The sequence below is a fragment of the Macadamia integrifolia genome, chromosome 6, assembly GCF_013358625.1.
Source record: "Macadamia integrifolia cultivar HAES 741 chromosome 6, SCU_Mint_v3, whole genome shotgun sequence".
NCBI lineage: Eukaryota > Viridiplantae > Streptophyta > Magnoliopsida > Proteales > Proteaceae > Macadamia > Macadamia integrifolia.
The window spans coordinates 24421361-24440974 of NC_056562.1; the positions used below are offsets into that span (position 1 = coordinate 24421361).

Below are 19614 nucleotides of genomic sequence, written 5' to 3' on the forward strand. Positions count from 1 at the left end.
CCCAAGAGTAACCTCCAACTAATGGCAAGTTAATTGGAGAATAATGTCATATGAACATGAATGGACTTTAGGATTTAGCCCACCTCCCCACTCATGGTGGTGATCATAAATGGACTTAAGGGCACTCATATAATGACACTGACCATTTACCTCCACTTGGCAATAATCTATGACATGAATTAAGAATCAATTTCATAAATAAAATTAATCACAATCAATTCTCTTTGCCCATTTCTCCACTCATGGTAATGGCCATGAATGGACTTTATGGCTCCCATATGTTGTTATATACTATTTTCCGCTACCTTGACCTCAAGGGTTCCACACCATAACAAGACAATCAAAACACATAAAGGAAATGTCTCATTTTGAAAATGAAGTATAATAAAATAAGTATAAAATCTAACATCCCCCGTGGTAAGAAGATCTACCACATGATATTGTATTTTTTTGGGTACTTGCCTTATATCTTGGAAGACAAAGAAGCAGCACATCATATCCCGATCTTCGATAAAGGTTGAATATCGTGCCATGACAATGACTACTTGCGAGCTCACATGGTTATCCCATTTAATGCAAGATATTGGTCATCCTATCACAGCCCCAGTCCCACTCTATTGTGACAACCAAGCAACCATTCACATCGTTGCAAAACCCGTCTTCCATGAACGCACAAAGCACTTCGAAATAGACTACCATATTGTGCGCAAAAAATCCCAACAATTAAGGGTGTTACTCGGTTCAATTTCGGTGTAGACAGTTCAATTAAGTGCAAGATTTTTTTTTTGTGAAAACTAAAATCGAACATATATTAAATTTGAAACCATTTATAAACGATTTCAATTTTCTTATATTTTCTAATTTTTTATCCAAAAAAATTCTTTATCTTAAATTTTTTTAGTAAAATGGATGTAAATTGTAACATTCAATTGAATTGTTTATTGTTATATACATATATTATATATATATATATATTGTTTAATAGTTGTTTAATGTAAATTTTTTTTTTTTATTGATATGCATGTGTACTTAACATTAAATGACTTAAACTTACTATGTATATATTAATCGGTTTAACGGTTTAAACTTCAAAATCAAAATTTAATCACAGTTCAATTTTCAAACCAAAACCAAACAATTTGATAAACAATTTCACGAGTTCGATGTAAATGGTTCGATTCGATTTTAGTAAATGATTTTTGTTTCAAATTCACATCCTTACCAACAGGGTCTCATCGCTATTGTACTACAAGTTACAGACATTTTCATCAAAACTCTTGGCCAAGACCATTACAAAAAGCTAACGTCCATGTTGAACGTCCGTGATCTTCACGCTCCAACTTGAGGGGAGTCTTAACATGAGCCAACTCATGCCACGTCCTCAAGCTTATCTCGGAGCTAACTTACGGTCATTTGACTAATTATCTACCATCTTAGGACTAAATGACTAATTGATTGATCTTTTACCATCTTAGGATATATAGTATTCTATCTTTTTTTTGGCGAGATATAGTATTCTATCTTAGATAGCACTATCTTGGGAAAGAAAATCTGTAACGGCTCTATAGGACTTTATATAAAACCATTCAATAATACAATAAAAGTAAGTCTTCCCATTTAACACTTAGTGGAGTGTCAATCCCTAAGATCCTTACCATATCACACTCAGACCCTGTGAATGCTTTGATCCTCTTATTTTGGAATCTTAACAACTTCCTCTCAACCGCCAAGTTCAAAGTCCAAGTCCACAAGATAATTACTCAGTCCAAGATACATATGAAAGTTTTAAAAGGGAAATCAATTAAGGAGTTGGTTGGGCATCAATCTTATCCAAAGGAAACGAGAATTATGTTTTCTATTTTATTTTATTTTATTTTATTTTATTATGGTTATGTAAACATGCAAAAGAAACAAAAGGAGAAGGCCATCGGACAGGGACGACAGAAACAATAAGACGATGTATCTGGTATATAAAAGTATGGACCATGGACTGATTTTGAATAAGGCAGCATTTGATAGTTATTTAGAAAAACGTTTTTGATGTTTTTACGTTTTATAGGAATAAAAAAAATAAAATAAAGTGTTTGGTGTCAACTTTGTGTTTTTCGATTTTTTTTTTAATGAAAAGAGAGAAAAAAAAGATACTAGAAATGCAAAATGACTAACTAGGGTAATCTTTCCTGAAACAGATTTAGCAAACACCATTTTTTTGTTTTGATATGGTATTTTGACACATAAATTGAAAATTATATTTTTAACACGAAACGTCGTTTCTGGAACTGAATGACTATCAAACTCAACCTAAGCCCTTCCACTATGAAATGAGATCTACCATAAATGGTTGTGGCAGTTATTCCATCTTTTATTTCATTCAGTATCACATTTTGATCTTTTTGAGTATATATGTATAAGAAAAAAGAACTCTACCATCCTATTTTGTTTATGCCTATATATTATAACCACATTGCTCCCTACCCTGTGTATTGAAGATGATCCCACACAACTTTCACCAGACTGGCAAGATACTTTATCCCATTTATATATATTTTAGGAGGGGATTTCCATTTTTCACGAGGAATGGGATTATCATTTCGTCCCCGTTATGTCTACGTGTAGGAGCCATGCCGTGTTTTGATGCCCGGATGACATAGGGGTAAGTTCAGATTTCTCTAATCTCCGGTATAGGGGTGTCAATTGATCCGGCCGGTCTCAATCGGGCCTAGTCGGGTTTGGCGGGCCTATGTCCTTGGACCATGACCTACCTATTTAAGAAATGAATCGGTCTTGATCGAATTTGTGTCGGGCTCGATCAGGTTCCAGGCTTTAATGGGGCTTCTCCTAATTGGGCTAATCGGGCCTTAAATGGGGTAATGTACCAATAAAGCCTTGAACAATCTTTCTTTTTATTGGATTTAAGAATTTTTTATTTATTTTGTTAAATTGTCAATAATTTTGAAAACGTATTACACTAAATTACAGTCAATAATTGATAAAAATGTCAATATATGCCTATTCTATAAAAAAAAAAATACCTATATAAAAGATCGGGCTAAACGTGTCGATCCGAGCCAGGCTTGTAAATAGGCTAGGCCAGTCGAGAGGCCCATCAAGCTTACCCCTTACACCGTGTACTACCTATTAATAAATGGGTCAGGCTTAGACCTGATATGTTTATTAATCAGGTCGATTAAGATTAGACCATAAATATATCGGGCTCAATTGGGCCTACTGATGCGGGCTTGTAATTGACATCCCTACTCCGGTAGTTTTATAATATATATTCTTTCCATAAAAAAATCAACATATAATGCGGAAGACAACTTAGCTCAAATGTTACGTTACCTAAAGGTTCATAGAATAATTGGGATTTGTTTATTGAAAAAAAAAATGTGGTGCTCACAGAATTTCATAACTGTCAGAGCTCAAGAGGTTCCTAATTCAAGTTCTTCCATCATATTTAATAATTTTTCGATATACAAACAGTTAGCTTCTCACATGAAGAGCAGATTTCTAACGTTGGATTAGAATCTCAACGACACCTAATCCCAGTTCTATGGTTCATCGATCCCATTTAGCCAAGTCTTCACATCTAACACCTCACCTTCTCATGATAGTCCATAAAAACACGCTGGAGGTGGAGATTAGATAAGTTTCTTTATATATAAAGTTTGGATTTGTTCGTCGGCTTGCGCTTTGGATCGGGTGCCTTGAGCAGTGAGGACTGAGGAGTGAGGACTCATGTGGGGCTCACCAGCGTCTTATTCACTTCATCTCCTCATGTGGGCCCCACAACTTAGCGAAGCCGCGGAATTTCGGAAAACTTCGCGCCTATGGTTTCCACTGTCCCCACCTGCGTCGCTCATCGCCCATCCATCGGAGACTGTCCCAACCAACCCCATCTCAAACGACGGTATCTCTCTCTCTCTCTCTCTCTCTCTCTCTCTCTCTAAAATATATCCTCAATTAGCTCGAAATATCCGCTTATGGATCTGCTTATCCGAGATCTCATGGAGGTGCCGAAAGCACTATTGTGTTAAGAGGTTTCTTGAATGCGGTTGCTTTCACTCTGGTTCTGCAATTAGGAATAATCTCTTTCTTCTTTTTGGGATGGCTATTGCTTTTATATGTATGTGTTCGTAATTTTGTAAATTGTAATTCTGATGAAGTAATCGGAGATGTATCGGAGATTGGTCTTGTTGATGTTACCTCTAGCAGTGTGGATAGCTTATGGAATCGAGATGATGTGGTAGAATGTCGGTTTTTGATGATGATATGAAGAACTTACCGCAGCTTCTCTCGGCAACTGAAATGAAAGTAGTCAGACGCCGATGCCCAGGTTCTAAGATCAATTGGAGAAAACTATTTTTAATTGCGGCCGTCGTGACAACAGCTGGGGCGGTGTTTCAGACCTGCACACTTCCTAATCCTCTCACGGTCTGGTTTCTCTTGCCATCGGCTACGGTTTCATCTCACAAAGTTTTGAATGATACAGAGCAGGTGAATGAAGCTCATCCTCTGGCAAGGGTTGAACAGTTTTCGTTGTTTCCGGTTTCATCTACTACTTTACGGAATTTGACTGGCTCAAAACAACTAGTGGATTCTCCAATTATAAATTCTAGGAGGGAAAGGACGTATGACGAAGACCATTCTGATGAGCCAGAGGTCGCACCTCCTCTCCCAAAAAAAGATCCCTCTCTCGGGCAGGTAGAATCTATGGGGGTCTCATCTTTTCCTTTTATAAAAACTCTTAGAAGTACCTTAACCTTATCATGCTTGTTTTTTTTGGTCTTAAATGATTAGAGATACGTACGGTCCTTGCTGCCTGATGAAGAACTTGTCTATGCCAAGAAAGAGATAAAACGTGCTCCAATAGTCACTGATGATCCTGACCTCTATGCCCCTTTGTTTCGGAATGTTTCTATTTTTAAAAGGTGAGTCTTATTAGAGTTCCATTACCAGTTTTATGTTGCTTAAGTAATCTTCATTTTGAATGGAATATTATTGGATTATGAAATTTATCTGAAGTTATAAAATGCATTTATGATGGTTTAGATGATCAATATGTAGCACTGACAATGAAGCTATAGCTTAAACGAAAGTTTTTCTGGTACCGCATTCCTTTTATTTGGTCATGTTGGATATTAGAGATAGAGTTGGGTATGGTGTTACACGCATGAAGTTTATTGTTGTTGTATTTATCTTGAGGCACACTCTTTTCTACCAGCAGTTATGTGTTCTATATAGCATACTGGAGTTGGTTATTTTCTGTGCTTCGGTATGTTATGGTCCTGTTGATATGTTTGTTACTGTCAATAATCTGTGTTAACTACATCTTTCTTGGGCCTTGTAATGAAGGCCATCTGTATACCCTTTTGGTTGGGCTCTTTTACCGAATAGAATGTTCAAGTTATTGCAGATTGTTGCACATTAATCCTAACAATTTGTTTAGGTAGAACAAAAACTTAAGTTCTGAAATTCCTGATGAGGAAATTAGGCTTTAGTGAAGGGTAATGGATAGGAATGGCTGTAACTTGGCAGACAACTAAGAATCGACCACCCAAACAACAAAGAAGAGAAGAAGAAAGAGAGGACAGAGAAGAGGAGACGATGGAGAGAGAGAGAGGACTGAACCAGCGATAGATTCAGATTGAATCCTATCACTGATCAGTAGGTTTTATTTATGATAAGTCAATTACAATCATAATTGAATAAGGAAAGGTAAACCAGAAAAAAATGAAAATAAGATAATTACAAATACTAACTAATTTAACCAAAATAGGACCCACTCACAATGGGGACATTCCCCCCTATTGTGAGTACCAAACCACCAACACACACATTGATTACTAGAGAGTCGACAATGGCCAATCATGGTCATTTTCTTTATCAGTTGAATTATCCCAGAAGAGGGAAAGATTGAGATCCCATAAACACAGTTCAGTGGATGAAATGAAGGTTTTCTTTGGAGCTATCTAATCTGCATGAGACTGATCAGACTAGAGGGAATTTGTGGAACAGAAACAAGACCAGCATGCTTGATGGAGCAGAATGTTGGGCTACCAAGGAACATTTTAGCTGATGGGATTTTCTTAATCTCCTTCAATTCATATTTTGAAGGGAGATTTTCTTATAAAACTTGATTATATTCTCATGTTATATCAGACACCTGAAAATCCAGGGTCAGCCCATTAATGAATCTTTTCATTTTATAAGAATCTTTGGCTGTTTGGAAGTAAATATTCTGAGGAAATGGCTATAACTGGGATTTGGGTGCAAGAGACGGAATTTGTCATTAATCTAATTTACCCTTATTGTATTTCCATGTAATCATTTTCTTCATTAGCACATGTCTTTGTTATTTTATAGTTGTAATGTCACCTGAGAGTAGATAAATTGTCAAGTCTTGCACAAAATCTGTAATTTATTTTTCCCGCAGTAAATCCTTTTTGACTGATGTTTGAAGGGAGATTTTCTTATAAAACATGATTATGTTCTCATGTTATATCAGACACCTGAAAATCCAGAGTCAGCCCATTAATGGATCTTTTCATTTTATAAGAATCTTTGGCTGTTTGGAAGTAAATATTCTGAGGAAATGGCTATAACTGGGATTTGGGTTCAATAGACGGAATTTGTCGTTATTGTAATTTACCCTTATTGTATTTCCATGTAATCATTTCTTCATTAGCACATCTTTTTGTTATTTCATAGTTGTAATGTCACCTGACAGTAGATAAATTGTCATAGTCTTGCGCAAAATCTGTAATTTATTTTTTCAGCAGTAAATCCTTTTTGACTGTGGCATATGGAAAATGTTTGGGGTCCCTGCATTTTCTACTGTCTTAATGTGTGCTTGTGTCACACACTTCTGTTGTCTTTTGGTGTTGTTTAATTTCCAATATCCAAAATTTCTGTGAACCTTAGACTCAATTGTGGGATGACTATTATCTGTCTGTTACGGAACTATGCCATATATCCTTCTATTCACACATTCATGTCGATAGCTGTTTCATCATCTTCCTTGAAATTATACATAATCTAAATTTAGATATAAGCCATCACCTTTTTGAAGTTATGGGATAGTATAAAAAATTAGGCAAAAGGTTTTATGCAACGGTGTGTATGAACACATCTATCACTTCAGCCATCAGACAGGGGAGAGAGGGAGGGTTTGTAATACCATTTCTTCCCCCCTACTGGATGAAGGGCCAAAATGCCAGTCATTTACATTCACGACTGTGCACAAAAACCGGCCCCATAAAATTTCAAGTGTGGTTATGGTAAAGTTCTTCATAAATCAATATAGTGGACTAATTTGCCATTTTTCATCCAATTTCATTTGGTTAGGGTTTAAGTTATCTAGTTTCTGTTAACTGCTATTTTTATCTTGGTTATTTTCCACCCAGCTATTGCTGTTTCATCCTTGAAGAAAGTTCCTTGGTTTTCTTCCAGTCCTTTCCCATGAAAATTGGTACATTGAAAAGGTGAATTTCAATATTTCAGGAGCTATGAATTGATGGAAAACATACTTAAAGTTTACATCTACCCTGATGGAAGGAGGCCAATTTTTCACCAACCATATCTGAAAGGCATTTATGCTTCTGAAGGATGGTTTATGAAGTTAATTAAGGAAAACAGGCAATTTGTAACGAGGGACCCAAAAAAAGCTCACTTATTCTATCTTCCATATAGTGCACGCCAGCTGGAGATCTCTCTTTATGTGCCTGATTCACATGATTTACTACCTTTATCAAAATATCTGAGGGACTATGTGAACAAGATTGCTGCAAAATATCCTTTCTGGAACCACACAAGAGGATCAGATCATTTTCTAGTTGCTTGCCATGATTGGGTATGGTTGTTATTTTTCACTTGTTGACTCTTTCTGCTTAATGGTGCCTGTTTTATTTTCCTAATTGTATAAGAGCTTACTAAACGTCAGTCAAAAGAAAATCTTATTATGTGGGGCTTTTGTAGTTTCAATCATCAAATATCCTCATTGAAACATTTAGAGGATTATCAGTTTGGGAATTAGATTTATTTTTATTGAAGAAATCTATTTTACTCTTGCTTAGATTCGGGAATGCATGCACCATCCTTAGAGGTACAGTTGCGCAAATGTTGTACATGCAAGAAACTCAGACCCACCTAAGAGGCTTGCTGAGCCAAAATTTGAATTGATTATATAGCCCTAATCATTCTAGTTTTGCATATAACTTACCTGGTGATAGAAGAATGTGAAATAACGTTTATGGTTATAGGGGTGCAACTTGACTCAACCAGACAACATAGGAACCAGCCCAAATTTCACCCAGCTAGGATAGGATTGAGACCTCCAGTTCAACTTTGTTCTGCCAAAACCCAACAATACACGCAAATGTATGTGATAGATATTTGTATCCAAGCATAAATTTAATAGAAAGTATGATGTTTGTAAATTCTTAGTGTAGATTTATAACAGCAACCAGAGTCTGTTATGATCTATAGGGGATGATTAAAGACTGGCTAATAATCCTGTGGCTTATAATAGTAGGTTGGAAGCATTAGATATGAAAGTTGACATGGCTATAATAGTACATCATGACTTCAATAGACATGATAGAATAAGCCAACCTGATCTCCCCCTGCCTCCCTTAGGGTGGAGAGATTAGTTGGACTGGGTTAGGGTAGGAAAACTTCAACCAGACGTTGGGCTGGGCTGGGCCAGGGTTGATGTCAACCTTGACCAATCGTGGGTGAGTTGCAGCCTTTGATGGTTGGTGCTATCTGATCAGGTAATTTCTAACCAAGGAGATATCTGAAATTGGTGTTTTGGATGATTTCCATGTGTCAACCTGTCGGTTTCGGTTGGGCATAATCGGTCCCCACCAATTTAAAGCCCCACATTGTTACCGATTGTTTAGTTAATCGGGCCTTGTAGGCCAGGCATGGAAACAATTCTATTTGTTCGGTCGGTTAATGGCCCATAATCGGGCTCATGCTTATTGGGCTATAATCAGGCTGTAAATGGGTGATCAGCAGGGTATTCGGACTATACATGATCGGGCCACAACCAAACACCAAGAATGACCAGTACATAATTGGGCTAGGCCCGACTCTGGGGCCGTTTACTAACCGGTTGGTCCAGTGTCAGGCTTTAACTGGTATACCATCTCCAGGATGCACCTGCTTCTAACTTTTTTTTTCCCCAGGGCAAATGCATCTGCTGCATCTGCTATTGATTCTCTTTTTTAACCTTCCACCAAAATTTGATTTGAAACTACTTGTGAGTAACTGACATGATCACTCTTCCTCCAACTTTTCTAACACTACAGTTTTACTTTTACTTTTGAAATTTAAGTAATTACTTCCCATTTCAAAAAATAATAAATTTTTATATAGTCCAGCTTCTCAGAGATACTTTCTCATCGAATCTTAATCTTGTGCAGGGTCCATACACTGTGAATGAACATAAGGAACTTCGCAGAAACACCATTAAAGCTCTCTGCAATGCTGACTTATCTGAAGGAATCTTTGTTGCTGGAAAGGATGTCTCCCTGCCGGAAACAACAATTAGAAATCCCAGGAGGCCTCTCAGGTCTGTTGGGGGGAAAAGAGTCTCCAAACGCCCAATCCTTGCCTTCTTTGCTGGAAACATGCATGGTAGGGTCCGTCCCATATTGCTGAAACACTGGGGTGATAAAGATGAATACATGAGGATATATGGGCCTCTGCCAATCAGTGTCTCCAGGAAGATGTCTTATGTCGAACACATGAAATCGAGCAAATTTTGTATCTGTCCAATGGGGTATGAGGTGAATAGCCCTAGGATTGTTGAGGCAATCTATTATGAGTGTGTTCCTGTGATCATCGCAGATAATTTTGTCCCGCCATTTAATGAAGTGCTTGATTGGAGCACCTTCTCTGTAACTGTGGCAGAAAAGGATATACCAAATCTGAAGGACATTCTCCTGGCTATCCCCTGGAGACACTATCTTTCTATGCAAATAAATGTGAAGATGTTGCAGAAGCATTTTCTTTGGAACACAAAACCAGTCAGATATGATTTGTTTCATATGATTTTGCATTCACTTTGGTTCAGTAGGCTGAACCAGATTGAACTTCCACAGGCCTCGAAAATTTCTCTGGGTGATTAATTTGGTGTACTTTATCTAAAAAATTTCAGTCAGCAGACCATCCTGCAGAAGATGGACAATCTTGAAGACGATGAAAGGGCTTCAAACAGGTGCAATATTGTTGTTTGCATTTACGGTGAAGGGTGCATCTCTGGTATTTTCTTGGAAGCAAGATGCCAAAGATTTTGTGTGGTTGGGAGTGTACATTTAATGTACAGTGATATATGAGCGTTGAGTATCTGACCAGAAGAAACAGTAATGGAGCGGATGATGATTTTTTATTCCAGGTATGGGTTCAATTCACAATAATTCATAATGCTTTCTTCTGTGTAGTTATTTTGTACCGTGACTTCCTGGTTATTGTAATTCTGATAGCATGGGATCTCTATGCTTCTCATACACATTTTCCACCAAAACCATGGCCTTCTGATGCAGTATTCTCATAGAAAACAAAAAATCAGTTCTTACAGTTTAGGCTTGTTTGGCCCAGATCTGAACCTTTAGAGTTTGATTTGGTTTACTACAGAATCAGTTTACTGTTCATATGAATACTAACTTGACCAGCCTTGGATGTGGAATTTTCTGGTTTCCTTAAAACCAGGATTTGTGGGACCATTTGATGGAGGTCTAAGGCTTGCGATTTGGAGTTCTTGAAAATCAGGAATCTTATAACCATCATGGGGGGCCCGGTTGGAGGTCTTTTAAAAGGCGTATGGATTTCAGGAAACTTATATCAGCCTAATTGTGGGCTAGTTATTAGGAGGATATTTCTCTTATTTTTATTACTTTTAGTTATCTAATTGGGCTGGGATAATGTTTATAAATTCCAGTCCTGATTATTGTCGGTTTTCTTTTCTTCAGCATTAGGACACTCCATTCATAGCCTACGGCTAGAGGAGTTAGTTTTAGAAAATTTGTTTTGAGAACTGTGGCCCCTCCTTCCTTCCATCTCTCCACTGACAGATCCTTCTTTTGATCTGCATTAATTAGTCCCATGGCCAAGCATGGCCATGGATAGTTGGATACCTTTATATTCAAGACTAAAGTTTGTGTTCCCAATAGAAAGACTTATTCTCCGTTTATAGAGGAAGGATGACAAGAGAATTTCATTTTACAATTTGTGGTGGAGATGTTGTCCAAGGTAGATCAGAACATCGTTGAATTTGATGGTGATATTTTCATCGAGTATTCAGTTTCTTCCTACTTTGATGGTGCTTAAATGTCATGTATTTCCCTTCTTCTAAATATGTCATCTTAGTTGGTCAACCGCAGATGGAAAAATGGAGATTGTCTTCGATCGTGAAGGGAGTTCATGTGCATTAAAGCCCTCTCATCTTCAACAAACTATCCTCTTGAACGGGTTGTAGCATGATAGCTCTTTAAAGCCACCAATTGGAGTGACACCCACGGTGCAACACATGAGGAGTTGAAAGAGTAAGAACTTGTAGAAATTCCTTAACATGCCAAGGCAGAAAATTATGAAGTAGAAAATGTTACTAGTTCCATTGAATCTTTGTGGTCAATCCCTTCAAAACAAAAGCAAGGTTGTGGTTCAAGCAACAGATGCTAGTGAAGTGAAAGCCATTTCGCATCTTGAGTTCGTTCTTCCCCACAAGTTTTAAGACATACATGCAACATTGAAGTTCTATATTTTAGAATTTTTTCGAGTTGAACAAGAAGCTGTAAGCTAGGGTATGTAATTTAATTACTTCTAAACACAGTTCATTGCACATGTCCAGATTAAGATTATGTGATTGTGATCAGACCCAAAAAAACATTTTGAATATTTTTTTCAAATAATATATTAATAAAAATAAGGGGGGTGGCACATTAGGGCATCAACAAGGGGTAGGTATTATGAATTTCAAAGGGGTGAGACTGTCATTTTGCCCCCTGTGTGAGGGCATAAGGGCCACGCCAATAGGTAATTTTGTAAACATTTTACAAAATATTACATTGGATCCAAATTTATGTTAGATAATCTCACTCCTCAATATTCCCAATTAAGGGCAATGGATTCCGTGTTGAGCTTCTCTTTTGTTCACGATACAATACCATGAATCTAGTGCACCGATATGTAGTCTAAGCGATATCAACCATTGATGCGTCAAATCCTATGATGTGTTACTGCAATGACATTGCTCTTTTAGCTTAAAAGACCAAACAAATTCTACAAAAGAAAATCCCTTTCCTCAATAACTAACAATAACACATGCAAGATTTTCACATAATTCAGTTTAATACACATATCATATATGTACTCGCGCATCTAACCATTCCAAGAAGCACATTATGTGATGATCGGTCTGAATTAGACGTCCAATCCTATCTCTAGTCGAGAACCTTTAAGATAAAAACCTAAGGATAACCATAGCCCATTAATGTTGTGTCACAATAAAAACAATCAAATTTATTTAAGGGAGAGGGTTCCCTAAAAGGCTGCATGGCCCTGCACTAGTGTAAGAACTAATGGGAGTACACGCAAAGACATCAACAATGGTGGGATTTCCATTTTTATAGGGGATGGGGTGGTCATTTTGCTTCTCCCTGTGTATAGTTATGGAGGCCACGTTACCTTTGAGATTCTTTTTTCCTTTAATTAAGGGCAAGAGAACACTACCGTTGGCGTAAGTACGCACCAACACGCACTACTAATGGGAGGGTATGTAAGCCTCTTTAATTCCCGGCAGCATGGTCTTTTCACCCTACTCTGTCCCTGTGCCAATAGATAAGGTTCTTTTTTTCTTTTAATTAATTAAATTTCAAATTTAACGAACATATAATTCCAACACATTTATGAAACCTATTCGCCTCTTTTTTTTTTAATTTATTAATGTTGCACTTCTTTTACAACCTTTTAGATGTTTCCACTCATTAATCGTGAGGAAGTAGGTCCATTGTAGAATTTCACTTATTTCCTCTACTTTAACAAAATAAAATTAGGGAATTAATATTGGACCCTATTTTCTTGGATGGGCACGTCTAGTGTTGTATACGGTTGGCACTTAAGTCAACCACATGGTCGGTTGGATGGGTAGGTAGACCGCTGTATTAATGTACTTTCAGTTTAAATAGGGCTTTAAGTGACAGAGTTAAAACATTGAGAGAACTCAAGACTAGTGTGAGGGTGTACAATGAGGCCTTGCCTAAAGCGCATGCAATTACATGGGATGGTAAATTGGATATTGTGGCTAATCAAAGAATTTAATATATCCAATGGTGGGAATTATCAATTTTTTTTTTTAAATTTGGAATTGCCAAACCACATACGACCTACCTAGGATGATTGGATATGTGGGATCCCATCATCCATGAGATATTAAATCACGAGCCAATAGTATATCAATTACTTTGAATCGTAGTCCATTAGATCTGGAAGTGTTTCTTTCTGTCAATACCTTCTAGACGTGCCTGTCCAATAAAACTTATAGTGATTCTGGAGGTAGTTTCACTTCACCATGGAGGATCCCTTGCTGATGGGTTTAGCTATCTTAGGATGAATATCGAGAACGGTTATAAGGGCATTGTCGACTTCGTCAGTAGGGACCGTAAGGGGACTCTAGATTGATGTACTTTTCCTTCTCCGATGGAGAAATGTGTGTATATATTTTCAACTAAAATGTCTCTCTAGGTAATTTTCACAATTAACATCAAAATTGAAGAATATCTTTGAATAGCCAAAAACGGTATGAATTCACAAAACAGGAAGAATAAGGGCTTGTCATTTTTCCTTTTACAGATAAGAGGATTTGTGATAGCTATCTTTCATTTACTCCATGTCCCCACTTATCACTATCTCTAGATGGGAAGAAAAAGCATCTTAAAAGTTTTTTTGGATTATATTTTATAAACCAGGGAGAGAATTTCTCACAATTAATTGTCTAATACCCAAAAAAAAAAAAAAAAATTAAAAAAAATTAAAAAAATTACAATATCCCCATCTCCTAACAACATCCTCTTACAGTACTAATTGAGAGAGAGAGAGAGAGAGCTTGGGGAGGGAGTGAGATCAAGAAAAACCATAGAAGCTTTGGTCAGGTTCAAGGAATTCCTTCACCCAATCTAAACTGGAAGATTCTTCTTCATTTGAGAAATCAAACCACTCTTCCAGGTTAAAACCAGTCTCTGGTTTCATGTTGTAATCACTCATCACTTCCAAATTGGAAGGCCCTCCATTGATACTAGTAAAGAATGTCTCTGCTTCAACTAACTTATCTGTATTAAAACTAATCTTTGAGTCTCCACTTTCTCCCTTGCTATTTTCTTCATTCACCTTTACACTGTTCCAACTTTCTGGTTGGGAGTTTTGTGTTATTGAACGTTCCATTTGTTTCTGCTTCTGATTTACTTTCTTGCTCAAATGAGAATTCCAATAGTTCTTAATTTCATTATCAGTTCTTCCTGGTAGCCTTCCAGCAATCAAAGACCACCTACAAGATATCATCATATCACTAAAAGTGAACTAAAAGAAACACTAAAAGGACAGAATTTGCTAGAGTCAGAGTTAGTTAATGAACTAACTTGTTACCCAGAAGTTTATGGAGCCTAAGTATCAAATCCTCTTCTTGATCTGAGATATTGCCTCTTTTGATGTTGGGTCTTAGATAATTCAACCATCTCAACCTGCAACTCTTCCCACATCGATCCAAACCTACAAGAACAAAAAACCCATCAATCTAAAATCCCAAAATTAAAATCAAACCTAAAGTAAATATGAACCGAGGCAGGAGCTGACCTGCTTTTATTGCAACTACTTTCCACTTCTTTGCTCCATGGACTTCAATATATTGAGCCAGCTTTTGATCTTCTTCAGCTGTCCATGCTCCTTTGTTTACAATCCTTTTGTTGGGCTCTTCCTTCTTTGGAGCCATGAGAGTTCTGAGAAGGAGATTGAGCAAGAGAGAGAGAGAGAGAGAGAGAAGTGAACTGGTATGGTTGAGGGAGGAGTGTGTGTTTTAAACTTGAGTTACTCTTTGTTGTTTAGGGAGAGAGAGAGAGAGAGAGAGAGAGAGAATTGAACTAGTATGGTTGAGGGAGGAGTGTGTGTTTTAAACTTGAGTTACTCTTTGTTGTTTAGGGGGGGTGGCACAAGGGATGGGGTCCTTCCATCTATCTATCTACCATTCTTGAAGAACCCAACTACCATTACAAGGGTGAAGTGGACTGGGGAGTGGAAACTCTACAAGGGTTGGTACGATTGACCTGAAACAATCCAAGCAGCCCTCAAACTTGTCTATGCTTTTCACCTTTCTAGCCTCTAAAGCTGTGAGAGCATCAAATCCAATTACTAAATCATGAACCCAAACAGCGAAAATTAATCATTTAGACATGGGACCCACTATTCAGTTGTTATCTATGGTAGAGATTAAATCTTATGGTTACTTACAGCTTTTACCATGTGCAGTTCATGAAATAAAACTATGGTCTCCTTAACTATGAATCATTATATACATTTACAGTACTGAAAAGCCAGAAAGTTGGAAGCCATTATTCTTCTCTCACCTTTTCTGGTGCATGAGGGGCTTGTAAGAAAAAAGGTATGTGAAGACAAAGACATCTTTTTATTACAGACGAAACCAAAAGAATGAACAAGACTTTCTAAAGAGAACAGCAAAAATGAAATCAGAGCTCCATCTTCTTCTTCTTCTCATCTCTCTATCACTCCCTATCCCTGCTCAGGTGGGGCCTCTCTTTGTCAGTCCTCAGGCCTTAGATTGAAAGGATCATTCTCTAATGAGGATGAGAATATTCATACAATCCTTATCTTCTCTGTCAATGATTTCTGAGAGGCTATTTTCTGGACTAATAATAATCCCAAACATGAGCTGTAGTAACAAATATGGCTTCACTACTTACACCTCACCCTATCTCCATCCATAAAAAGTTGAAAAAAATAGTGGCAAACCATAGTTGAAGAAGAACCAGACTGGTCATCAAACAACCAAGAAGATCTTACAGTTTGACCCATTTTGATCTGTCTGAGAGTGTGTTTTGTGTAGCAGGTGGCAGACTTTGATGAAGTTGCATGCAGACCCAGAGTTGATACTTGATCCTAGAGTTGGAAACAAAATTTTATGGAAGATTGCAACCTTGAGTTGCAATTCAATAACTGATTAAAGCTTTTAAGAGTCCCAAATCTAGATTGAGAACATCCTGAGATCACTCTATACTGGGTAAAGGATCTTGTTACAATGTGTGTTGAAATGTAGGGAAAACTTTTCCAACCTCCCTATTCAGATACCATGTTCGCTGCTGTTTCATCTAAAAGCTCAAACTATTAGGCAAGGACAGTGCAAATATATACATCACAATGAGATCTGTTTCACTATTAATAGAGAATAAGATTAAGGTGCTCTTCCTCACACCTCTCTCAGATTACAAAGAAAGAACCATTGCTACAATAAACAATCTTTACATGGGCACACATTACCAAAATACCCATGTAGTCCTAAAAAAATTTCCTCAGGAACTACTGGCCCAGAACCCCACCATTGACCCACCAGTTTGAGATCCCAATAAGATGCAAGGTGGACCGACTCCTCGAGGTCAATCTCAAGGCTTCGGACAACTAACAATCAGCCTACAAACTAAGGGTGTTAATCGGTTCAGTTTCGGTGTATACGATACAGTTCCATTCATATTTATTTAGTTGAAACCAAAACCAAACCGTTTACTAAATGGTTGCACTTTTTGAAATCATAATTGTTTAGTAAATGATTTCAGTTTCACAGGTTTAAATGATTTTGATCGCGGTTTAATCCATACTATTTCTAAACGGTTAGCAATCGGTTTGCTAGTTTATTCGCATGCTTACTGAAATTTGTTTTTGATGTAAACGCTTCAATCTTTTATCAAATTAAATAAGGCATTGAACAAGCAAGGATTTAACTACGTAACTATATGATAGGAGTAAATTAATTATTGAACAGACCGTTGGACAACCTCTATGGTCCTTTCTTCCCTAAATTAAACACATCCTGTTTTGTTAAAACAATCAAACAATCAAACAATCAAGAAAAAAAAAATATTACATGGAGAAAGTGAAATACAAACAAAGTTGCTAATGAACACAACTTATCATTAGTGTTCTAAAATACTTTTTCTCCTAATCGTTTAGGGTTTTTATCTTTGGCAATAATGTATATATCGATTATGCCCCTGCCTTAATGCTCTTAACCCCTTATTCTATTTAATCCTTGTATGAGTTAAATGGGTCGGTTTTGGCATTGTAAATTGTTCAATTTTCACAATGTCAATTCGGTTTGAAACTGATGGGTTAAATGGTTAAAACTGAACCGACCCGTTTAACTAATCGGTCTTAAACTTGAAACAATAACCGAACCATTTATTAAACGGTTTTACAGTTTCAATGTAAACGATTCGATTCGATTTCAATAAACGGTTTCGATTTTAAATTCACATCCTTACTACAAACGCAAGTGACTAAATATATTACATCGCATCTTCAACAGTCTCCACCTTTCCAAAACAATGAGTCAAATTACATGTTCAATCGGTGCCGAATGTGAAGTCATTCTTTGGCAAAAATATATGAGCTCAACCACTCATCAAGGAGGAGATTACTTAATTCTTCGAGTCTAAATTCTATTTGTAATGCAATAGAAAGAAAAGGGTTAGACTTTAGTGAAGTTTACTCTTTTTTTCAAAGGATTAGGTAAAGAACAACAAAGGCTGATGGTGACCGGCATCTAGAAGTTGTGATGTTAACAAGGAAAAGAAAAAAAGTTGCATGGTTGTATGGTCCCTACACTGAAACACAGAGGTATACAAAATTACCTCCTCAACCCCTGTGAAGTCTATGTTCTCATTTGTGTTGACACGATTGTGTGTACTGTCATTGACCCTTTACTAGTGCAGGGCCACACAACCTGACAATGATCTCTTACCCTATTAATGAAAAGAAATCCATTTTGAGTTCTTGATTTTGTGTTTGATTATGCTTTGCGTGCACCTCACCAAAACAAAAATAAGCGAAAGAGAATGTTAGAAGTGTCCAATTTTTGGGATTTGGTGGGATGTGTTAATCTCATCCCTTAGGATTCCGTGGTCTAATTGATTTCTACTAAATACGAATTCATTGACAAGTAATTGAAAAAGAAAAATTAATTAAGATGAACATTATAAAACAAGATTTGAGAATCTCTTTTTGTTCATTGCCTAGGGATGTGTCCAAAACCCAAAGATAGATAAGCAATTACTAAAGCAAAGAAGATAAAATTATGTTTTGATAAGTATTAAGGATTTGCATCTTCTGTAAAGTCATGAATGGAATACTTTATTGGCTTAAGGGATTTTTTTATCCTGTTAATCAGTTAATGACAAAGGTTAATTTCAAAGAATCTATCATTATGAAGAAAACCAAACAAATAAAATAGAATTAAAAAACACTGGTGTGTCATAAACTCATAATAATAGATAAAACCTAGTCATAAAGACTATAGTACAAGAAACTATTCTTTTTCCCCCATTAAGTGGAAAGCAATCATATTAGTTATTTGATCTTAATCTCAATAATGACTCCTTTGAATGCCCTGCCCCTAATGATTAAGCCCTTAAGGTAGGATTGAGATCGTCTGTAGCACTACATGCCCTGTAGCACATATCTAATGACCAGGAATGCTTTGGGCAATGTGTTTAAATGTTTATGATCGTTGAATGTGCGCTGCATGCCTTGTAGCGCTACAGAGAAGCCCGATCCCTTAAGGTAGGATTTAAAATTGAGAAAATTACATGATTACCCACTTTTGGGTTTTCCTTTACAAAATTACCCACCAAAAGTTTTGGTTAATAAAAATTCCCAAAATTAGGTTTGTGGTTGCAAAATTACCCATCCAAAATTTCAGTTAACAAAAATACCTAAAATCAAGTTTAGGTTTACAAAACTACCCAAAATAATGAGTCTTCATCTTCCGCATATAATCATGTATTTTTTTATTAATGAAACTTTGAGTGGGTAGTTTTGTAAACTCAAACTCAATTTTGGGTATTTTTGTTAACTTAAACTTTAAGTGGGTAATTTTGTAAAGGAAAACCTAATTTTATGTATATTTGTTATCTGAAACTTTTGGTGGATAATTTTGTAAAGAGAAATCCAAAAGTGAGTAATCATGTAATTTTTTCTTTAAAATTTGATGAGTATCTGTATCAGCCATGACCAATCCATTTAATACTACACTCCCTATTGGTATAGACCATGAATCCAGTCAGTATAGTATCAAGCCAACCGATCTTAAAATGGGGCAGGGCAAAATTTTGGGTACATTGGCCTGGGCTGATCTGGGACCCTCCCCACCTTGGTTGCCCTGCAAAATGAGGACATTGTCCCATTCATTAATGGGGATGGGTAGTTGGTGACTTGCCACTGGGCTGGTGAATCCATTTAAAGCTGCTTTTAACCAGGAAGTCTGTCTGGTTGGTGGCGAAATGAAGAGAAAATTGTGTATAAACCAGGGGAATATAATGGAATATTGCACAGTAG

At 36.8% G+C, this 19614-nt stretch overlaps 2 protein-coding genes across 5 annotated transcripts; one reads left to right on the top strand and one right to left on the bottom strand.

The window, feature by feature from the left end:
• Nucleotides 1-3873: 3873 nt before the first annotated feature.
• Nucleotides 3874-11929, top strand: LOC122080974 (probable glycosyltransferase At5g03795). 4 transcript variants are annotated; one of them, XR_006140963.1, is made up of 5 exons: nt 3874-4704; nt 4801-4931; nt 7504-7852; nt 9429-10402; nt 10717-11929. XR_006140963.1 is itself a non-coding variant. In XM_042647877.1 (4 exons), the coding sequence occupies exons 1-4, from the start codon at nt 4252-4254 to the stop codon at nt 10134-10136; spliced, it is 1641 nt and encodes a 546-aa protein (XP_042503811.1). In that variant the 5' UTR covers nt 3874-4251; the 3' UTR covers nt 10137-11788. The 4 variants fall into 4 exon arrangements, 1 of the variants encoding a protein (XP_042503811.1); XR_006140964.1 differs by having other exon boundaries at nt 11374-11929; XR_006140965.1 differs by having other exon boundaries at nt 11388-11929.
• A 2004-nt stretch (nt 11930-13933) lies between these two features.
• On the bottom strand, nt 13934-15106 carry LOC122080976 (transcription factor MYB82-like). The gene is made up of 3 exons (XM_042647878.1): nt 14851-15106; nt 14637-14766; nt 13934-14545 (listed from the first exon to the last, which is right to left on the bottom strand). The coding sequence occupies exons 1-3, from the start codon at nt 14984-14986 to the stop codon at nt 14125-14127; spliced, it is 687 nt and encodes a 228-aa protein (XP_042503812.1). The 5' UTR covers nt 14987-15106; the 3' UTR covers nt 13934-14124.
• Between the last annotated feature and the right edge of the window lie 4508 nt (nt 15107-19614).

Coding starts and splice junctions, on each gene's coding strand:
- LOC122080974 (XM_042647877.1), top strand. CDS start 4,252: ATGTCGGTTTTTGATGATGATATGAAGAACTTACCGCAGCTTCTCTCG. Junction 4,705..4,800: donor AAGATCCCTCTCTCGGGCAG/GTAGAATCTATG, acceptor TTAAATGATTAG/AGATACGTACGGTCCTTGCT. Junction 4,932..7,503: donor AATGTTTCTATTTTTAAAAG/GTGAGTCTTATT, acceptor TCAATATTTCAG/GAGCTATGAATTGATGGAAA.
- LOC122080976 (XM_042647878.1), bottom strand. CDS start 14,986: ATGGCTCCAAAGAAGGAAGAGCCCAACAAAAGGATTGTAAACAAAGGA. Junction 14,767..14,850: donor AGTAGTTGCAATAAAAGCAG/GTCAGCTCCTGC, acceptor TTGTTCTTGTAG/GTTTGGATCGATGTGGGAAG. Junction 14,546..14,636: donor CATAAACTTCTGGGTAACAA/GTTAGTTCATTA, acceptor GATATCTTGTAG/GTGGTCTTTGATTGCTGGAA.